At 41.2% G+C, this 22,543-nt stretch overlaps 1 protein-coding gene across 1 annotated transcript in view; it reads right to left on the bottom strand.

Moving 5' to 3' along the window:
• Positions 1 to 22,543, bottom strand: part of astn1 (astrotactin 1) — a 305,771-nt gene that overhangs the window by 145,598 nt on the left and 137,630 nt on the right. The window contains exons 14-15 of the mRNA XM_028427538.1: positions 18,979 to 19,173; positions 7,731 to 7,858 (exon numbers count right to left, since the gene is read on the bottom strand). Of these exons, the coding sequence (XP_028283339.1) occupies positions 7,731 to 7,858; positions 18,979 to 19,173 (323 nt within the window). The remainder of the gene's footprint in view (positions 1 to 7,730; positions 7,859 to 18,978; positions 19,174 to 22,543) is intronic.

Below are 22,543 nucleotides of genomic sequence, written 5' to 3' on the forward strand. Positions count from 1 at the left end.
ATTCACTCCACAATGTGTCTCTGTGCTGAATAATTTACAGCCCACGCATGTTTTTCAAAGTAAATACATGCTGAATAATGGCTGCGCTCCAGTGCACGCTGCATCTCCACCCTCTCCTTAAAACAGTGACGCTGTACCCGCTGCCTAATCTGCCTCATCGTGTCCAATCCACATTCTTGACTACAGGGCTGTTGTTTGAAGATTTTGTCTTGGAAGCCATTGGGGGGAAAAGACGAAGGCCTCTGAAGACATGACCTTCCCTCACTGCCACCAATTATATCAAGGCCTTATAAAATATAGATTATGTGCCATCTCGGTGCTGACATATCTAAAGGCTGCTTGCATGGGGAGTGTGCGCTGAAGCCACGGGCAGAACCCGGGGGGGAGGCCAGGTTGAACAAGACAAGACGAGGGGAATACACTAACGCGGAGGATGACCTTGATGAGCAGCCTGCTCGGGTGGAAAACAATAGAACAAATAAATAAATAAAGCCGCACTCTTCCAGAGGACTGTGTGATCAATTCAAATCTAATCAAGGCTCTAAATATTAAAATGCAATGATTGCAATGATATTCATTAGCCTAAACTGCAATCCAGACCAATAACCATGTATTATTAATAGATAGGAGCCGAGTTTGGAACAATTGGCATTTAACTTTGCGTCTTAACCTTTCAGCATAAATGTCAAGTCAAATTCTAATAGAAAAAGTTTGAAGTTCACTCAACAGTGATTTCATACATTCCTTTTTTTCCCTCTGGATCGGGGAGGAGGGACAAATTCGAACACTTGAAGTGCAGAGTGCACGACGATCACGGATGGGATTTGCAAACGTTGGTGGCAAGATTTCATTTGATAGAAAAGCAGGAAAGCTTGGCAAGGCTCGCCTTTATTTGTATGCGCACACGCACATCCACGTACAGTACACACCAAACACTGTGAATCACAAAATGTGCCAAAAAGAAGCGTTGGATCCTGCCTGATGTGTTGGATTTTAATCAAATATGAGCTCTTTTTGTATCAATATTTATTCCTGTGTAGTGTACCACATGCTTTTTTTTTGGTGCTAGTGAACAAAAGGCATGTAGACCCAGCATGTAGAAACATGCTGGGTCTACATTACAACAATATTTTAAAGCCTACCTACTACTTCTTAATAAGTTAACTCTTTCCACCCCAAGCCTATTTTTAAGGCATCAGCTTAAAGTTACAGCTGCCTGATGCAGCAATGTCATCGCCATGTAGGAATGAATATGTTGGATTATTTTTGGATTGAAGCTGGCTGGAAGAGTACACAAAAGTACACAATGCGATCTGACTAGACCCCTGTGATAGTGATATAGTGGAACTAGCTAACTTTAGCAATGGTTAGCACTATGACCTTAAGGCTTTTAGGTTTTAAGCATTGGCAGACTGTGACATCACCCACAGTGAGTCCCTGAAGTTGCCGCTTGGTTTAAAGCTGCAACTATTTACCCTAAGTAGATATTTTGCAAGCTGGAGGGAAAACACATTTTGTCATTGGATCCCCCTAGTGTTGCAGTGAAGCATACTAAACACATGAACCAATATTTCAATTACTCAACTTTAACTGTAGTAACTTAAAGTCTGGGTTCAAATGTCTTCTTTGTAGATTTATTATAAGTTCTACTGAGTCACAGGTATGTTGCTCTGTAACTTCTTGTTGAAAAAAGTCTTCCCTGAAACTTTTAAAAACTACCCTCAGCAGCACGGCCAGTGTCCTTCCTTTGAAACTTTTCCTCTGAGCATCTAAACTCTTGTGTCAGCCATTTCTCCCAACCTATCAGCATAAATCCGCGGCTTTGATGACAAATGACATGGGATCGGCTGCAGAGCTGCGCAACTGTCAGGAGCAACAATTCTACCTTTGGGCGCTCTCTGTTGCATTGCATCTTTGGGAACACACACGTGGACGCACAAACACCCATTCAGAGTCACAACTCTGAAGTGTGTGCTGCAGATAGCAGAGGCAGTGTCATTATATATGGCTGCTCACAGAGGATGAAAACAGGTCAAGCCCCAATCGCTGCCCTTAACCTCAACCAATGGATTCCTTTGTCCCATCTCTGCTGTTCCCCCGCCTGAAGACTGCTAAGAAAAATAGCTGTCATTCATTTCACTTGTAGTTCCCTTTCAGGTTTTTGTTCTCTGCTTTTTGTCTTTCATCCTCTAAAATTTTCCTGTTTTTTTTAGTCCATTTTTCTTACTCTCTATTGTCTCTTTTTCTTTGTCTATCCTTTCTCTTCTGTTCTGTTATCTCTCAAGCTCCATCTTGGGGGAAATCTGCTTAGCAGCCTTGAGCATACTTGCTTTCCAATTAAATCAAGATGTATTTGCCTTTCAAAAGCCTCTCTTATTCCTCATGCTTTCTCCCATCGGAATAATTGACGGAGGTCTGTGGCCTCATGATGAATGGCTTCCAAGCCCAAAGATGAATAGGAAGATGAATGATTTCACCCCTGTGCGGGCCAGAGAGGGCTGGAACAAGGAGTGCTGACATTGTGACAAATACACTGACCATAGCAACCAAACCTGGCCGAATCAGCAAGGGACGTAGGGTTGGTGCGCGCCCATCGCGACTTAACAGACGTTCCTCGTGCCGAGACAGCCTCTGGAAGTCTGTCTACCCCACGGACAATTACCTGAGCCTTGCAATTAACTGCAGGCGCAGCGATAATGCTGACGGCCTGCCAGAAAACAGGCAGAAGTGGCGGCACGCCAGCTATCTGGGGCTGGAGAGCAGTGCGTTGGGCGCTTGTGTTTGTGCGCTCAGTGGAAATGTGGAGGCCAAGAGAACAGGTGCAGTAAGGTAAGAATATGCCCCAGGTGACTTCATGTGGATGGTGCCACCACTTTCCCCGCCAAGATGCGTAAGCTGAAACAAGTTCTTCCTCTGCCTTTCACACAACAGCTGAGAGGTAGCAAATGTTTATAAGAACAAATTCAATGAGCGTGTGATGGGCCAACTGTTTTAAAGGGCCCATAATTCAGTTCGCTACTATCCTGTAGGGCAAAATGACTAAACTATGACCACAGGGACAGCAAAGGTGTTGATCAGTGCCAATGACTCAATTGTTACAGCTAGTGAGTTGTTGGCTTCATGTCATGAACTGTTCTTTCCCTTATAAGTTCCAAAACTACTTCTGTGACAATCTGCTACATGGAGATATGACTGGACCTTGCAAGGGATTATGGGATACCAGTAAGACATGTCTGTGGTTCAGTTAAGCTGCCTAGATATTTGGTGTTTTCATGGAGTGCTCACATAGATTAACAATCTTTTCTACTGCTGTGGACACTTATTACTCTACTCTGTTTATCTAGTATTATACAGTATGACATCATATGGCTCTGCTCTGGTATATAGGTGCAAGGGTAGACAGTAAGAGCACACTTCGTCTTTCCTGGAGCACACATGTAATGCCGTAGGCAGAGAAAGCAGCAGCAGCAAAAAAAAAAAAAAACACAAGTACAGAAGAAAGCGTGTCATCAGTGACAGCTCATATGACGAGTTAAGTCAGACACAGCATAGCTAAGGAGGTGCTGGTGTGGAGGTGGGTCACAAAGCAGCTTACAGAATAAGAGAAAACACAGGATGAGATTAATAAGCATGACAGTTGTGTGATGAGACAGTCAGTTTTGACTTTGTGATAAAACACTGCCCTGTATGTCCTACTTGTGCACACGTCTTGGTACATGCATGGTTAATATGCAGAATATGGTATGACAAAGTGGACGTCCTATGGCTCATTCAGGCAGCTTCATCAATCCTAACTGACTGATTGGATCATTTGGGAGATCAATTCTTATTGAATCCAGCCGACCTTTGTCGTTTATCTCTTTGATACAACAAGACGTGGATGATGCAGATTCTTTATACACAAAAAATAATAATAACTCACAGCCAGGTCAATTTATTTAGTTTTAGCATCTGCAGCATCTGACACACTTAAGTGTTAAAGCTAGTATTCTTAACTAGCTTACTAGCTGCTCAATTTGATTCTGTGGTTAACATCTATGCTATGTAGTAAAAGTGTTTTAAAGTTTGGACTTATTGTGTGATTATAGATTTTATAGATGCATACTGAATTGGCACTATTATAAAAGTAGAAAACAAGGTGGATCCTGCAAAGCTATAAATATGCATGTTACATTTTACTGATGCTGCCAATGATTCATAAGGTTGTGTTGACGAATACACTTTTCACTCTGGCTTTCTGAATTTATTAAATGGGAGGAGAAATAATGCAATGTCAAACAAATGTCTTTATAACTATAATTTGGTGACTTTTAAGGTAATATACCATAACTCTCATGAATCATACAAAGTCAGTAAACAAATGAGTCATACCAGCAAGTCAAAATTGCCATTATGAGTCAGCTGTAAAGACTTTATAGACAGATTGCAGTTCTTTTCCTGTCTGAGTTATATCTCTAATAAACACTGCAAAGTTATATAATGTGGCTAAGGGAAAAGTTTAAACAATGTTCTGTGTCAAACTAAAAAAAAAAAGTCAAGTGACCTCTTATGAAATCACTGAAGCACACTCACTAACAGGACAGGTACGTATACAGGGACCATTGTCCTGTGTAAAAATAGGTGTGTGGCCATAATATGAACTCTACTATGTAACGCATTTGTTTTGCCTGCAGCACTGTGGAGTGCATTTATGGACCATGAGTGATTGGTCGTCAGCTTTTATGAGGCATTTCTATAATACTTGCAGCATTTCTGACAAGGCGATGGAGCAGTGTGTCAGTTTATTGAGAAACATGTTAAATATAAAGAAAAGCTGACGAGCCTATTGTCCTCATGCTGTCCTAGACTCATCAACACAGTTTGATGAGGAGACTTTAGGTGGTGGACATATTGATTGGTTCATTAATGAGTAATCTCACAAATGGTATATTTGCAGTAATTTTTTAACAGTCCTGAAGTTATTTTCTAAGCATGAAATGTGATCTTTGCTTAAATACTTTTTATGTTTATCAATTGTACTACATGCCACAGTCCAGTCCAGTAATACTTAATCCCCTTTTCACATCTTAAACTCTCTTGCCGAGCTAAATCCAGTGTACATGGAAACACATTTAAAACTCAACTCTTGCTGCATTGTCTGCTGGACAGTAACTTGTACAGACAGGACAAAATTGGCCACTTTAGCCTAGCATGTACCTTTTACTGGGCTTCAACTTCCTCACACACTACTTTACTTTGTTAAAACATCAGGCACTGCAGAGGTAGGCAGGTAGAACAGAGATTATACAGCTTTTCCATCAGATCATTATACACGACACATAGATGTTGGATAATTTCTATAGTACTAAATGAAAACAGTAACTCTGGTGCTACTTCTTCCATTGTTGCTGGACTGAGGGCAGACTGAACCATCTCATGGATCAGTGATATTACTTATAAAACAACAAAACTTTGATCCTGGGGTTGTGTCGCATTGTCTAACGGTTATAGGTCAAATTATTTTGAAAGGCTAACTTAAACTAGAACATGGACAATCGCTAAGTTTACAACAAAGTAGATAAGAAATGCCTACAGTCTATAGCTACAAAAACTAGACATGTCTCCAAAGTTCTGCAAAGCATCAGCACATACGCTACACAGAGCCATGCTACACATTTGACCTTTATCTGCACCCTGACCAGAAGATTTTACACTCAAAGAACAGGGCCGTGCCTGTTAAAAGTAAACAATGTGGTAAAATTGGACGATTACAGCTGTTTTTCGGGTTAGGATAGTGCAGGCAAGAAAGGGCTTTTATGAATCCTCAGCAAGAGTGAACAATTCCTGACTGTAAGCTTAAACACTAAAAAAGATTACACAGAAGGCAATGTTGGTAGTAGAGTATAGTACACTTTTATATGTGCATATTCCAGTTTTTGAGAAAAAGACCTAGCAGAACACAATGTTAGGACTTCAGCTCTTTGTGGCAGATTTTCACTTCGTTCTCTGTCCCTTTCTTTGCTCCACCACATTATATTTGCCATGCACCCTCTAGCATCAGTTGCTTCTTTCATCAATGAGGAAAAGAGTAGAAACCACTGTGCCTGAGAGTACACAGTGTGCTTCTATAGCACCCTGCTGGATACTTTAAAATTATATCGCAATTCATGATATTACTCTTCAACAAAGCCCATGGCGGTTTCAGACTATGACCAACACCAGTGGAGAAGTGCAGCTGTGTGGGCTCTGTTCTGGGCCGTATGCACCGTGAACCTAGGGGCGATGTAGGGATAAAAAGGTTTGAGCTGGGCAGGCACAGGGGGTAGTGGGGAGGGAGAGTGGGGCTCAGGAACATAACAGCACAAGATCCATTTAGATTTGACGGTTTTAATATCCTCTGAAGTTTCCAATAAACAGCAGTTGGAACCACTGCTGCATTGTCGTCATTTGACTGTCCATCACCTTGCACATAACCTCAAAAGATGTGTTTTTGAATTGCTGCCCTGACTGGCCTTGTATCTCCACTGTTATATCAGCAGCAAGCGATAAACCCATCCCGCAATCTGCTGCTTTCTACACTGTGAGGTAATTGAGAGGCAGTTACACAGGTGGTTGGAATAAGCTCAGCCAGCAGGTTGGCTGAATAAAGCACTGCTCTGAAATATGTTGAAATATAATTCAATAATTAATGAATAATTTAAATAATAACATATTATTCCCAGCTCATGATGTAGTGGAGTGTTTATTTTACTATCCAAATAGCAACTAAGCATGCATGAAATCTCTGCATGATTTGAAATATTTACAGCCTACAAATGAGCAGGACAAATAAAAGTGTGCTGTTAAACTTTTCAGATAATGAGGGGTCCAGATGGACGGTACACATTTTTGGCTTTCTGGAGCCACCTGATAGACAGCAAGTCAAAGGTATTGTTCTTCCTTTTATCCTGTGTTAACGGCAGCTGTTTCACACTGGACCGCCATGAGCTGCACCGGTAATGAAGACAACAGTGAGGTGGCTTCTGATTGTAGCGACTAATGAATCTCAGCAGGGGTGCTACAACCTACCCTCCCACCTCACCCACACACAGTTCCCCAATGGTCTACCCATTTCCCTTCCATGTCTGCTGGATTCTTGTAATCCAGAGTCTTTGGAGTTCAATTTTGCAAGATAGATGGCTAAAAACCAAAAAGGAAACTGGAACTAAACCTCTAAAAATGGATGAACCCTCAGTATCCATAGCAGCACATCTGAAGTTCAGTGAAGTGTCTTTGGCTGTCTCCACCCTGGTGACATGTGAAGGCTGCGACCATACACCCAAATGAGCAAGAGACTAAAATGATAAATAAATAAACATGATTATTTGCCGTAGAACTGAACATGGAGGTCTATGGGGAACAACATGTCCAAAATGGTTATATGAGAAGCTATTGTTTTGGTACTTCACTTTAGAAAACCCTGCTGATCAACGACACACCACATGATCAACACCCACTTTCAGTGCTAGAAATAGAGATGACCTATAAGGATATTTTCAAACTAACCAACTTCATTTTTTTACAAACAATAGGTAAAATGTCAGGAGACATATGTGAACACCCAGGGCATCTCAAACACTACACATTGTCTGTCAAGCCTTGAGGATTTATTATTATAATTATTTGTGTTAATGAGGATTTCCAACACAGTGACAAAATAGTAGAGCGCAGCTGTGAGGTAACAGAACGAACAATGAAATATGGTTTCATACCCGTGAGGTATTCTGGGTCAGGCACTGGGTCTGACAGCTCCTCGTGGCACTGAACCTCTGTTGGCACCGATGCTACCACCATGCCATCTGGGAGCTGCTGTTCGATGCCCCGGGCAAAGTTCTTCTGCCTGGTGTGCAATAAAAAAGAGAGAGAAAGAGAAAATATCAGGGGTCCTATTTAGAGATATGAGCACTCAGCCGGAGTGAAACAAGGATCAAGATGTGATGTAACAGAGTTACATCGGAGGAGGATGTGAGGATATGTGTAGCACTGTCTGTTGCTTTGTACGATCTTGAAGTTTGTATCCAGCACCACCCTGTTTATTATGGTACATACATATATAAAGTTGCAACAGACCAGCTGACCCTGCCCAGTACCAGGCAGCTCTATGTCGAGTTGTAGACTTCCAGAAACAGGATGCAAGGAAGAAGGGAGATACTGTTCATTTACACACACTCATTCTGAATACCAACTGGTTTAAGTCTCACTTACATTCATTAGTTGCACCTGTAATCTAATCTGGTTTCTTTACTGCAACAGGGTCCTTTATACCATAGCCATCATGGAACTTACAAGAGACCTAGGTGTGAATGGTTAAGTGGCCTGTGTGCAGTGTCACTGATGACCTCCTTTATCTACTCATGGTTGTTGACCTTAACATCTCCCCAAGATGCTAAATACCTGGGACTGCCAGTCAGTTAAAGGTGTAGTTGGTTATAAGGCAAAAATGTCTTAATGTGTACACTTCCGCAATGTAATATACATTTCTAGTCACTTTCAGTCTTTTCATGTTCATACCTACCTTGAGTGTGAAACATTTTAAAGACTATTTCAACAGAGGTGCTGTGAAGACTATCACTAATTATCTTTCTGAAGTTTGATGATGATTAAAATATCATTGCCAGAGGGTTTGCAGTTGCACATGATGAATAATTGACACCACAAATGCTATAAATAGCCAGGGCCGTGCATGAAGGTTGAGTGTGAGGAAGACAGCTGTGGCCTTGCTGGAGAACCTCTGTGCTGTTTAAGGATCTAATCTGGTATACTTTTCATTTAATTCAAAAGGCTGACGCGTGCACCGTCAACATACAAAACCAACAGAATACTTGGATTGCCAGTGGCACCCAAGTTAGACTTTGTGATTGAGGTGGAAGAATTAAAAGACCTTTCTACATTATTATATTGTTCCCTATTTGTATTTTCAGGACTGCTTGGTTAGGTTAATATGAAGCATTCCTATTTTTACAAATGTTTAGAGGCAAACATCTGGAAAACATATGCACCAACCTCCTCAGACATGTTCTTGGATAACCATGGTGATGAATTAAACAAGGAGTGTCAAACCAAAACCTTGATCAAGATGATATGAAGCTATATTTGCATTATCCATTACATTACAATTAATCACTTTTTAATTGTCATTTAAAACAAGACTGTTAATTAATGCAGAGAAGTCAGAATTAAAGTAATGCAGAATAAAGGCTAAGAAGCCACGTCAAAGACAAATAAAGCGGCAGATACTTTCCAGCAGATCATTAAAGACAAATCAATACATACTAACAATTATGCAGCACTGCGCTGTGTATCGAGGACACCAAGTGTCACATTAGGCACGTCATTTTTCATTACGTTGATTGTTCTGTCGCAAAGTGACTCATCTCCAGTCAGAAAGCTGATGCCCTCATTTGTCTGATGCTGCTGCTGACTCTTGGTTGAACTCACTCATTTTGTTCCCTCCATCATTCCTTGTCTCAATGCCAGTTAGGTTCACAACAAGGTTCCACAACAGAACGGCTTCAATAAATCAGTAACTTAAGTCATTCAGAAGTCTCAGGACTGAAGCCAATGAGGATATATCTTTATTTTACTCCTGTCAGAATTCATTGTCCTGATTATTTTGACGCCAGCCTCATAATTCATGAATGTATGAGGCAACCTTGTACACTCGCAGCCCTGTTAGGCAGTCAGAAGTTATTTTAATAAAGACAGTCACTTGAAGACTAATTAATTTGCTTTTTCTTTTGGCAATATTGAAGCACAGCACCTTGAGAAAAGTGGATTAAGTAAGTGTTCAGTAAGACATGTGGCTTTTTAGCTTATACATGTTTTACCTGCTACGGTCCTTGACTACATTGTACGGTTTGGTGCTGGACAGGTGGAGCACACTGAGTCTATCAGAGAGCAATGTGTAAAGCCATGGGGAAGTTAAACCTGACTAACAATCTCACTGATTGCATTTTACTGCAAATATATGACTACATACTTCACACAACAGCATGTATTAGTTAATCAACATGACAGATCTGTGGGGAAAAAAGACAATGATCCTTTCAGATATAAGAAGCAAACATTTACTGCCAGTCTCTGGGCATCTGTGGAAAAACTGTTGCTGATGTTTATTTGCTCTCAAATTCCAAATTACTACTTCCTGTAGGCTGAGAATATTTCCTGCTAGTAACCACATCTGACACTAGTTATTAAATTAAACCAATAACACTAAGAGCATCTTAGTTAGACTAAATGGATGATGTTCTCAGTTGCAATCCCTTTTCCAGGAAGTGTATACTCATTAAAAATAAGTGATAATAGCCTTGCGCCTCTAAAACATGCATAGCAGCAGCCATTAGGAACACACGGAAGGTCCTTGTGATTCATGCTGGAGGAGAGTTCTCCTCACTGTGCATAATGCAGTGTTTGATTCATGCACGGTTCTGAGCCAGAACTGTGAAAAAAAAAAAAAAAAAAGGATACAAATATTTACCAATCATAAACTGTTGCCTTTGGGAAAGTCAGAGCGTGAGAACAACAGAAGCCACTGGCTAGAGGAGAAACAGTGCTGGAGTAGTTGTGTCAAACACCGGCATTCAAATGACATTTTATTTGTGTGGTCATGGTGTGGCCGGGGGTGCAAGGATAATTACAGGGAAATCAGGCACATAAATACATGTGAAAGTTAGCTGCTGGTGAGGAGAAACAAAGCTGTGGGTCGATGTAGCAGAGTGCCAAAAATCAAAGGGGACAAATGTGAAATGTGCTTTTATTTTGTTTTGGAACATGACTACATGTTTCTGTGTCTGGAGACTCACAACAAAGGAAAAGTGAGTCAAAAGTGGCAAAGAGCCTGGATGATGACCCCTGTCCTGGAAGACCAGTCACAGACAAAATCCATGATATGAGTGCTGCTGCTGGACTATATGGAAAAGGTCCTGCTATTTACACAAGAGAACATCTAGAAAATCCAGCATGGAAAGCTGACAAGAAGATTGCTCTTCCAGTTTGACAATGCTCTAGCACACAGATGCACAGCAGCAATGGCTGTCATTCCAGGAAAGCAAATATAAACTTGCTATATTCAACTGATTTGGCACCCTCAGACTACTACCTGTTGGACAATATGATGGAGGGGTTTAGTGTTCATTTTCATGACATAGTCGCCCCAGTTTTAAAAAATTAATCTAAAAGTGCCGGCTGGAGCTATTCAAATTTTTAACCCCCTACAAAAGGGATACAGACCACACTGCTGGTTGGCCACATGTGGCCACAGCAGGAAGCATACTAAATACTAAATACTCATGGACATGGCTTGAAGCACCAATACAACCAATGACACAAAGGAATGACCTGTGTTGGCACGTCTGATGTTTAGACTCACAACCATCCCATGATTTAATCAGGGAGATGTTATTGATCTTCTGGATTCCTGAAGGAAGGAAGAAAGCATAGTCACGGAACACATGTAACGGCCCCAACACAGCTTTGATCTAAACACCATGGGATTAAATGGAGAGAGAAGCCAATGAAAGGGCCTACAGTAAATCCACAGAGGAATATAGGGCACATTCTCAGTGATGCTTGGAATGAACCTACTCATCTATAAGAACTTCCAGTGTTAAAGGAAGTTTCCTTTGCACTGCACTCTGCACACTTGCCACTTTTTTGGTGCCTTAAATATCCACAGTACTTTCTGAAACAGAGCTTATTATGTCTAGCTACATTTATAACCCACGACAACAACAACACACAAGGTTGGTTGGGATTTTATTGACACTGGAGTCAGACATCTGTCATTTTGTGCTGAAAGTAATTATGCATGCTTTCAGCTGTCACTGTAACAAAGCACACAAATTGAGAATGTAATGACTGAATCTCTGCTGTTTTGCAGAAGACTGTGATTATTTTGTCTTTCTTTTTGCATGCTAAGTGGAACATGTGCCTGGTTTTTATCACTGCGTTCATGTCTGACAATCTTCACTGATAATTTTGTTAGAGGATGACATGTAACATTTAACAGCCATCTGGCACTGTGAGGATGTCATAACTCATTTGAAGTTCAAGGAACTTTTGTAAAACTGACAAAACTTACTAAAGACATTTTTTCTCCTTGTAGGAGCTGCGGCGAAGCAGCCACCTGTTTTATAAATTATTGAAATGTGAAATGTGACAAAACACCGGGACACTGATGATTTACAGCAATAAACAAACTCACAGGTTTCAATGCGAGACAATCGGGGGCCCCTAGCAGCACAGTCCCACCCTGCCGTCTTCATTAGTCTGCTGCAAACAGATTTCATATTTTAATTTACTGAGTCAATGAAGGTATGTCTCTTGAGAGTGTCATGTTGGAGGTGTGGCACAGCAAACTGAAATGAGGCAAAAAAAGCACAAAATAATAGATAAAGTGGTTGGGATTTGAGGAGGTGTCAGGTGGGAGTATGGTCTTAATCATTGATCCCTAGCAGCCAGTAGAATGAGAACAAAGGGCACTAAAATATTCATTAAAACCTGCTCTGAGCTTGTCGTGTGAGAGAGGAATAGAGAGAAAGGGGGGAGCGGGGTGGAGGGAGGACAGTGGTAGGAGTAATGAGAGGAGGTTAGCTTTTTAACATCTCATTACTGGAGTCCACTGGCTCCCGCAGAGACAGGAAGACAGAGACCCTGTCACTGAGCTCTGTAATCGGAACCCAGATCATATCGTGCCCGGTGCTTCTGAGATGTCACCGTGATAAGACCTCCTTCCTGGGCACAGAGGCCCATCTCATGTTGCTTTGTAACCAAAAATCATCTTTGGGTCCCAGCAACCTGCTGTCAATGATGACTGGATTTTGCCTTCTAGGAAATGAAATAAACAACACTTTTGAAATGATAATTATGACCTTCCTGCACAGGGAGGGTGGGGGGGTATTTCCCTGTCCCAAAAAAGATGAGAAGAGTTTCAGGGCTGGTGAGCATAAAAGACGGACTGTGAGCCATGCTGGGTACAGAGAATCAAACCAGCTCTGTGTGTGTGTGTGTGTGTGTGTGTGTGACACTCCCAGGAGACACATTTAAAAGGAACCGTGTGGCTAAGTGTGTGAGACCATTCATTCATAAGCATACCTGAGCATATCCTGAGTATTGGAGTGTACATAACTTACGGGCCACCTGCTAACAACGCTTGCTGCTTCTCTTTTATTTCCACCTTTCTATTGCTGCTCCAAACAGAAAAACCTGGCAGGGTCCACAGAGCAGATCAATTTTTCCTCCCCTCATACATTTTTCCCAAAAATAAATAAAACATTAGCAGCCAAAATGTTGACTTGAAAAGACTGTTTAGATTTTTTTGGGGGGTTGTTACAGCCATGAGGGGATTTTGTGTGATTTGTATAGAATATAAAGAAGAAGTAGAGGAGTGTGTTTTTGACAGAGAAAAACATGGATGAGGACGATGCCGTGCTAGATGACAACAACAAAACTGGAAAGGTAGAACTGATGATGTATGTTTTGGAGTGAAGTGAAGGAGAACAAAAACTTCACTGGTGGTTAAACAACATTAAATCTTGACTTCTCTTCGCTGAATGATGGGAACAGATGCTTTGTGCCACTCCAGAGCAGTGGGGTAGAGGCTTTTGAAGAAGTGCCAGTGAACATCACATAAAGGCTTCTCTTATATTCTCACCCTCTCTGTCTCTCTTTCTGCTTCTCTCACTTCTTTTTTTTCCTCAAGGGCAACCAGTACATCTAATACAGAGATGTGAGGACACGGGTCACAATGTGGATTCATTTACATTTTAGTTGCCATTGATTAAGTCAATGGCTGTTGAAGGCCACATGTTGCCGCTTTGCACTTTTGCAGGCTAAAGTGGATGTTAGACAAATAACTGAAGGTTCTACAGACTGCACGCTCTTTGGTCTTCAGTGTTATTGTTTGACCAGAGTGGGGGCTGCAGTAGAGAAGTCAGTTTCAGCAAGTATTTTAAAAGCTGCTGATCATCAGACCTTGATGAATTTATCATCAACAAGTGCACAGACCTCTATATAAACACAGAACGTTCAGGTGTCCGTCACACCATGTCAAGAGAGAAATACATAAACAATGGTGTTAGAGAAGCAACAGAGTATTCTAGAGGCAAATGTGAGGTCATAATCCAACAAAAATACAAAAAAATCTTGGGGGTTTAACACTTGATCATTGCTAAACAAATAATGGCATAAAAAGTTGTTCATCTGAGGTTATAGTCTAATATTAAGACATGCTATGATCAAATGATTTTGTATTCTACTTCACACAAAAACAGAATCAAAAGAGGGGGTGCTAACTTTTGAACATGACTCATTTTTGTGGTCAAACTGTAAAAATACTGGGCTCTACATTTCTTGTAATGAGGGTTGAGATCTGACAGCTGCATTCATTTAGGATGTGTGTCCTAGAAGAGCCTCAGTGTTCTATTCACATTTCTTTTCAAACTCTTGTCCTCATGGTTCTACTAAAGAGCAAAGCACAACACATGCAGCCTTCTGATTTCCTTTAATCAGAGCTGACACTTAAGTTAATGTAATGCATAGTTTATGTGCTCCTTGCTAGGTCTGTATTTGCCAAATTTGACTGCAAAGCGTTGTCTCACTTCATAACGAGCCCCTACTAAAACTGGAGCTGACATCTTATTAGTTTCATAAGTCCAATTTTTTAGGAAGTTTTCACACCAGTTAATGTGGCAGATATATCTGATGAATATATCAATATTATGCTGTTCATTTGACTTTCAAGTCGCCTTACACTGGTATTATGCCTTTGCAGCCTACAACTGTCCAGGTGATGAAGGAACCATCTGTCAACCACCCTCTACCACTGGCTACTCAAACAGAGACAGTTTTAGAAAACAAATAAATAGCAGGTAGAATGTTGGTGATGCCATCCTTACACAATGATAACATATATAGATAGTACAGGGCAGTAAGACCCAATGTGAATTAAAAATTATTAAAATTATATGCACCTTTATTTATTTAATAGTTGTGATTGAGATATATATTTTTTCTTCAACACATTTCTAATGCAGCTACAGTATCTTTTCTTTCATCTTCCTCAGTGCCTCACTCTCCTCTCTTTCCAAAGCTGAGCTCCAGCTGACAGACTTTTCATTCTGTCTGTTACAGTTTAGCTGTATGCAGATATCATAGTGGCAGACAATGGTCCACTATAGCAGGTTAATGATACTTTTTAAATGGGCGTTCATCATGTAACCATGTACTATAACTCCACTTAAACTTAAAACCAGCTGACTGCTGTCAGTCAGAGTGACTCAGCCTTCATGGATGAACCACGCAGGTCAGATAACACTGTCCATCAGACCTGTTGTTCAGTCTGTTATAATGCTACGAGCACGTCACGCCCCCCCTTCTTCGAACATTACCGGCTCGTTATCGTCACTCATTCAGGTCAACAGCAAATTAGCAAAACCCGCATAGTAGCAACAAATCCTCCTCCTCTGCTGTATGTTCACCTAAACGGCGGTTTCTGCAGCGTCTGTCTGTGTGTGCGCGCTGCAGTGAGAGAGCCGTATGAGTTTTGCACACACGTTTCAAAAAGCCTGGGCTGAAACGAACTTTGTTCTTGTTCCCGTCACCTCGGGTAACAGATCTCTCTGTTCTCGTGAAGTATGGAACAAGCTTTAGCGCACAGCATCAGCTCTGCGCAGCATATGTCTGTGTTCTTCTTTTTCTGGATTTCCTGCGGTCTCTGCTGACCGCAGCAGACACGTTTTCAAAGATACACACACGGGGGGTCCCGCCCTTCACTGTCTCTGATTGGGTTAGACCACGACATGAGCCTGATGTGTGTCTGTTGTTGGACCACAGGGAGACTTTCAAGAGTCGCGGAGAATGTATCTCCCTCTAACAGCAGGTCGTACCGGTGCGACCTCTGATATTTTTTGGTTGCACCGAAATTAGGTCGCATTTGCGACAAAAATGGTCGCACTCTAGAGCCCTGTATCCGGATTCAATCTCACTCTAGCTGGATTGACTTTCCCCAGTGTGAACGGGGACCTAGCCACCTGTGGGTCAGCTTTAAATACACAGCCTGAAGCCTGCCGACACTGACTTTCTCTTCTTTGAGTTCATTCTTTCCTTCTTACACAGTCATGTCTCATTTGTAAGCTTTTCTAAGGTTACTCTATTGTCACCAGAATGACTGAAACAGCCTGACTTGTAAAGTGACAAGTGCAATTGCCTTTAACAGTAACTGTTTCTTTCTGCGTGAATAATATATCTGAGGGACCAATCTGATACATCATAAAATACAGCATTGAAGTTTTAACCACATTTTCCAAGCAGTTGTATGAGCAGCCATTTTATACTAACCAGCCGCTAGCCATTGTTACAGTGGGCCATTAAATTTGACATTCAGTTTCCATGGGGACAGATTTCCAACCTCCCTCTGTATTTCCAGAGGCAAGATTCTGACTGTAACAAGCTGTTTCTATATTGTTAGTTGTTCTCTTGGTTTTGAAATAACTTCTAATTTATATGAAGTGCTTCACTAATTCTAAACCTTAAACGGATCTCTGGTGTTCTGTTGAGATACTCTCTTCCCGTAACTTTGTTCATTTTACATTCCAGCATTCATCTGGTCCAATTACATTCAATTCCAGCACACTGGCCTCCTGGTCAGTTTTAATTCATTTGCTGCCATCTCTTATAATTAGGCTTTGCATTAACCATGCCTCCCAACAGAGTCTCCCTTCCTCTTCTACCACCTCATCTGTGCAGGAAGCATTTGGAGCTCTTCAAAGTCTGCTGCAGACCCCGCACTCCATTCACAAGCACTTTCAAATGAGATCAGAGCATTTGAGATTTAGATTCCTGATGATATTAACTTTCCTGCCTTGCCCATCCCTCCCTCTATAGGACCCTAGAGGTGGATCCCTAAGTGGGCTGGTTGCCTCCGGGCAGCAGAATCTATGCGCCATCCAAATTAAATTGCAGGCCACCGATGACTTTGCTGACCTTCTGGCTTCCTGAGTTCAGCGGAAATGATTGCAGAATGTGGACAGTGATAATTAACCACCTTCAAAGTACTTGACTATCCACATCAAACCCTGTACAAATTATGAAAGGGACACAGCATCTCTTTGGACCTGAGCAGCCTAATATATAAGCCTCTCAAAGGAGGAGATGGGGGTTTTCTTTTCCTCTAAGGATTTGCTTGAGATTAGGGGAAAAGGCTCGTGTTTTATAAAGGACAATCCCTGACAGTGGCAAGCTTTACTACCACTATTCTCTTTTTATAGGGAGGGGATTGACATAAAATCCACCACAGAATCCTTGCCCCATCATGAAATAACCTTTACAGGTACTGATTCAATCTGACATGCTTTTACAACCTGTGGAGACACATTTACCTCCTGAGTACGTATGATCTGTTTCCACTGTGTGACCTGAACTATGTCCCACTCAGAGAATCTGAAAGGCTGATACATGGCACTTAGGAACCTAATGATACTATCAGTGCAGTAGTGTTCTATAAATTGATTGGATACAATATGCTGCAGAATTATTCATATAGTTTGATTCGATTCTTCAATAAACAGATGACAAGGAATTGGATTCTTATGTCTTGTTTCATTAGCTGTCATATTTAGAGTGTCATATCCAAGAGTTTAGACTGCATAGACTACATTGCTCTGTCTTTCCCTGGGAGTGTTGTCCTTGGGAAGAACTAGATTTTGTCCTGTGTACATATTTAGAATGATCAGTGATGTGGTCAATAAAGTTGTGTGGTGCAATAAATATCATTACTGTTACTGGATTGGAGGCTATGCAGCTTACTATTGATTCTTATATATATATATATATGCATGTGTGTGTGTGTGTGTTTAGAAAAAAGAAAAATGGTGTTGTAAGTCAACCTGATGTCATGACTGAGTACACTCAGAGCAGAAGACAATCTGTTTTGCTCACCTCTTCAAAGGTGCTAAAGCAGCAAATGATCAAATTGGAAGGCAAGGACAAGGTCTGTTATTTTGACTTGTTAATTGGAGTCACTGTCTGCAGCGGCCAGTTTCTTTTGGATGACAAACATTTGTACCGTTGCAGGAAAGCTTTGGGCCATGCATGGCCAGGGGAGTGCTGGATGCAAAACTTGATCTCCAAAGGAAACATCAAAGCTTGCAGGGTGAACTAGACGGAGCAAAGAGCGGGAGCAACAGAGACAGTGTTTGTGTAAAAACAGCACTGCTGCTGCGTGTAAACATACGTGTTTTATATTCTCTCTGTAAAACACACAGGGTCGTAGTTTGTCATCTGTAAATGTTACTGGTCTTTACCTCCACTTTACTGCCTCTAATTGGCAGAGTGCATTCTGCATGTTAAGGCATTACTGCATCTTTAACATAAGGCAATCCACACAGAGTCCTCTTTTTATCTTGTCCTGTAGCACAATTTGTTTTCCCTTTTTGTTCTAAAGAGACTCATGACTTAAGGCAAAGTTTTATATTAAGGACACTGCTTTTGTTTTTTTTTTCTTCTACAACTTTGAATGTGGCAGAATTGTCCCTGTATCCTGATAGTGTCAGGTCCTGGCCTACATAACTCATTTTACATTTCATTATAAAATATGGCCACATGAGGCCCGGTCATTTTAATCACATGAAAAAAAAAACCCTATATTCCACTCTACCTGATACTCAGCATTATTTATATATGTTACATTTAGCTGGCTGCTCATTCATTTAAAACCTGATACACCATTGAAATCACACACTTAGATGTAGGTTCCAAGTTTTTATCTGTACTTGTGGTAAACCTTCATTCATATCCAACTTTTAACTGGTGTAATGCTTGTTAAATGTCTGCTACTTCAGTCCTATCATGGATGATGCCAGCACTGCAGGAGCCAAAAGCCCAAACTCCCCTACCTGCTTCCCTGCTGATATACAAATGGCAGAACAATGTCCCACATACTTCACCAACAGCTTGTGTGTTTACCTGAATGTAGCCTTGAGGATCTGTCCGGAGGTGCTCTCTTTGGTGTGGTTGTTGTAACCGTAGAAAAGGTCTCCGAACACGGTCTGGTTGGCGGGGATGTCTGCTGCTTCCCCGCAGTCTATTCCCTCGGTGCAGACCTCCGACAGCGGCAGGCACGACCTCCCATCTGGTCCACGCTTGTAGTCCTCGATGCACCTGAAGTAATAGGATTTTAACTGAATTATTGACTCATCATTTCCTTCCTTCTCAAGTTAATTACTCACTGTTCCTTAATTGCCTATTAATTTCCAAGTTGTTTTGCTTTCCCTGTAACTATTTATGGATCTAAAGATAATTAATATGCACAGAACAAAACAATATTTCGAGGTTACAGTCAATTATGTTTCGAATCCTGACAATTTTCAAGCCATTAGGATGTCATTTAAAAAGTGAACCACATGACAGCAAGCCTCTCTCTCCGAGTAAGTTTTAAATGACGCTGGGGGATCACATGCCAGACAAAAGGATCAATAAGAGGCTGCCTCTGATCTGCACGGCCAAATTTCATTTGTGCTGGCCTCCTGATCCGACCAGTCCGCTGTAATGAGAGCGTCCAGATGCTGTTGTGCATCTTAACGTGGCACCTTGCATGCTAACAGAGGGTTTTGGTGTGGGTAGATGCAAAAAGTAAACTAATGACGTTGATCATTAACTGTGCTTTCTCAGCCGAGACCCCTCCATTGTTATACATAGTCGTGGAAGGCAATGCTGTTATTGCTTATGCATATATAGCATTCATTAGCATGTTGATAAGTTCGTATTGTACTTCACATAACATACAGTGGTATGCAACATTTGGGAACCCCTCTGAGATTTCATAATGATTTGCTCTACTTTTATAAGAGAAGATCACAGCAACAAGGTTTGTTTTCCTCCAGAGATGTAGACATTTAAGTGTTTTCCAGACACATTATATAGTTTTATTACAATAAAATATAATTAAAAAAATGTAATGTGCAAAAGTATAGGCACCCTTTTAATCATATTCAATTGAAGACCTGACAGGTTGAAGCACAAAACTGCTTTGTTTGGCTCGTTAGCTCTTCAGTTACAAAGACAGGTAGAATCAATCATGAAAAGGGCTGTTTAATGTAAGTAACTGCTGCTGTGCCTGTCCTAGCCTCTTTCTTAGACAGTGGAAACATGGGGGCCTCTAAACAGCTCTCTACTGACCTACAAACTAAGAGAATTTATTATTATGAATTAGGAGGTACAAGAAATGATCTGAAGGTTTGAACTGTTGGACTGGAAGACCACAGGAGCAGCCACTGTGAAGGAAAGATGTGGATGGCCGAAACAACACACAGGAAATGCAGAGGAGAAGGATGGTTAGAATGATCACAGAGCAGCCACAGACCATCTCCAGAGAACTACAAGAACACCTGGCTGCTGGTGGTGTAGTTGTAGTTGTACTATGTACCAGGAAAAGCTCATTGGAAATGTGATGTGCAAAAAGCCTTAGGGTATGCAAAAGCACATCTGGACAAGCCAGAAGCATTTTGGAAAAAAAAAAAAAATACTGTGGTCAGAGGAGACTAATGAATGGTGAAAACACACTGAACTCCAAGAGAAGAACTTATTGCCTACTGTGACATTTGGTGGAGGGCCCATCATGTTCTGTGTGACTAGCACAGGTACTGGAGACCTTGTTAAAGTTGAGGGCCACATGAATTCCTCTCAGTATCAGCAGATTCTTGTTGGATTTTTCAGCAGAACAATGATCCTAAGCACTGTTCAAAGTCCACAAAGGAATTCATGCAGAAGCACAAGTACCATGTTCTTGAACGACCATCCCAGTCTCCAGACCTTAACATCACTGAAAGTGTATGGATTGATTTAAAGCAGGCTGTCGACGCACAGAAGCCAAGAAACCTGACTGACCTGGAGCTGTGTTGTGTGGAGCAATGGGCCAAAACACCACCTGCCAGATTTCAGGGACTGTCTGTGGCTAAAGGAGGCGTCTACAGGCTGTTACTGCAGCAAAACTGGAATTATTTGTGTGTGTGGGAGGGGGGGCACATTTATGCACATGCCTGTTTTTGTTTAAATGCTCATAAGAAGTTTCTGTTGGGCCAATAAAATAAATTTCACTACTCAAATCTTTCTGTTTCCATAAGGTATAACATCTGTTAAATGAAGCTGCTGCTTCAAAATCTCAGACAAACAGTGACTGCAGTGATTTTCCTAAGGAGTGCCCAAACCTTTATATAACACTGTACGTAATCAACACGAACTGTGAAGAATATTCTGCTTTCACCCCATACCATTTTTTACCGAGTTCAATACACTGAATGTACATCTCAGACCTCTAACAATAAAAATCAATTCCACTCTACTGACACAAAATCCTCCATTTCACATTGATGATGTTTTGACGTCTGGCCGTATAATATACTCTGTGAAATGAATCTAAGCCAGACAAAGTAAAGGGTGAGAAAAAGCAGGGAGTAGGTGAGGAGAGGAAGATAATCTGTCAGGGATTTACACTAGGAGAGGCTCTCTCTCCTGGATGCCAAATGTCGCACAGGCTAATGTCAGTGGAGGATTAGCCACATCTGCACTATGGGAAGAGACAACAACAAAATGCTGCTGTTGAGAATTAAATGAAGCAGCAGTTTTGGATCACCTGCTTATGTAAAGTTGACATAATATACTCTGTCTGCAACATGATGTTTAATGTAAAGATGACAGCAGCTTCTTGTCTTCAACTAGAAAATTGCTTGTTTATGTGTCACAGTGGAGTTCACCCACCCTTATTGCATGTGTGGACGATGTCATGAAGTAGCAAAAAAACTAAATTAAAAATAGCAACATGTGTCATGTAGACACATCATGTAGGGATGTATGGACAGGGCGGTTGCAAAGTCAGTGTCACATAATGAGGCCAAGGGGAGCACCCAGTTGTGGGTTTTTATGGTCAACCTAGTTTTGATATGGCATCAGGAATTGATGCAGCAGGAATGCTACCATGGTAACCAAGACTCAAACAACAATTTCTGTCTAAATTCAATGACATAAATGTTGCGGCCTGGAACAAGCACTACCTCTGACACTAATGTGTTTCATATTTGTAAAGTTAACCACAGCAGATGTGTGTGAGAATGTCTTTGTGGCTTTTACAGAACCATGTATGGCTCACGCAGAGCAGACAATATGAACACTTTTTTCTCTGCATACCCACAGTGTAGTGTTTTAGGTCATTGTGGCTGATTAGACCTGTGAACAGACTCCAGTAGGAAGATAAGACTGCATCACTGTTCCAGCTCTGTCTAATCTGCAACAACACCTGTGTGTGTCTGTGTGCTGTGTGGAGTATTGGCTTTGTTTTGACCTCTGCTAATCAGTGTCTAGCCTGTAAGTATGTAACCTTTAACTGTATGAAAAGGTCACATTAAACACTGCTACAAAGTTGTAGGAAAAGCCCAGGTGCAAATCTAATAACGGAATTACGTTCTTAAGATCGTTAAGATAATGCTGAACAATTAATAGTTACCTGTGCTTTTTCTGCCTTTTCTGCCTTGCTTAT

This window comes from Parambassis ranga, chromosome 17 (assembly GCF_900634625.1).
Source record: "Parambassis ranga chromosome 17, fParRan2.1, whole genome shotgun sequence".
In the NCBI taxonomy this organism is placed as follows: domain Eukaryota; kingdom Metazoa; phylum Chordata; class Actinopteri; family Ambassidae; genus Parambassis; species Parambassis ranga.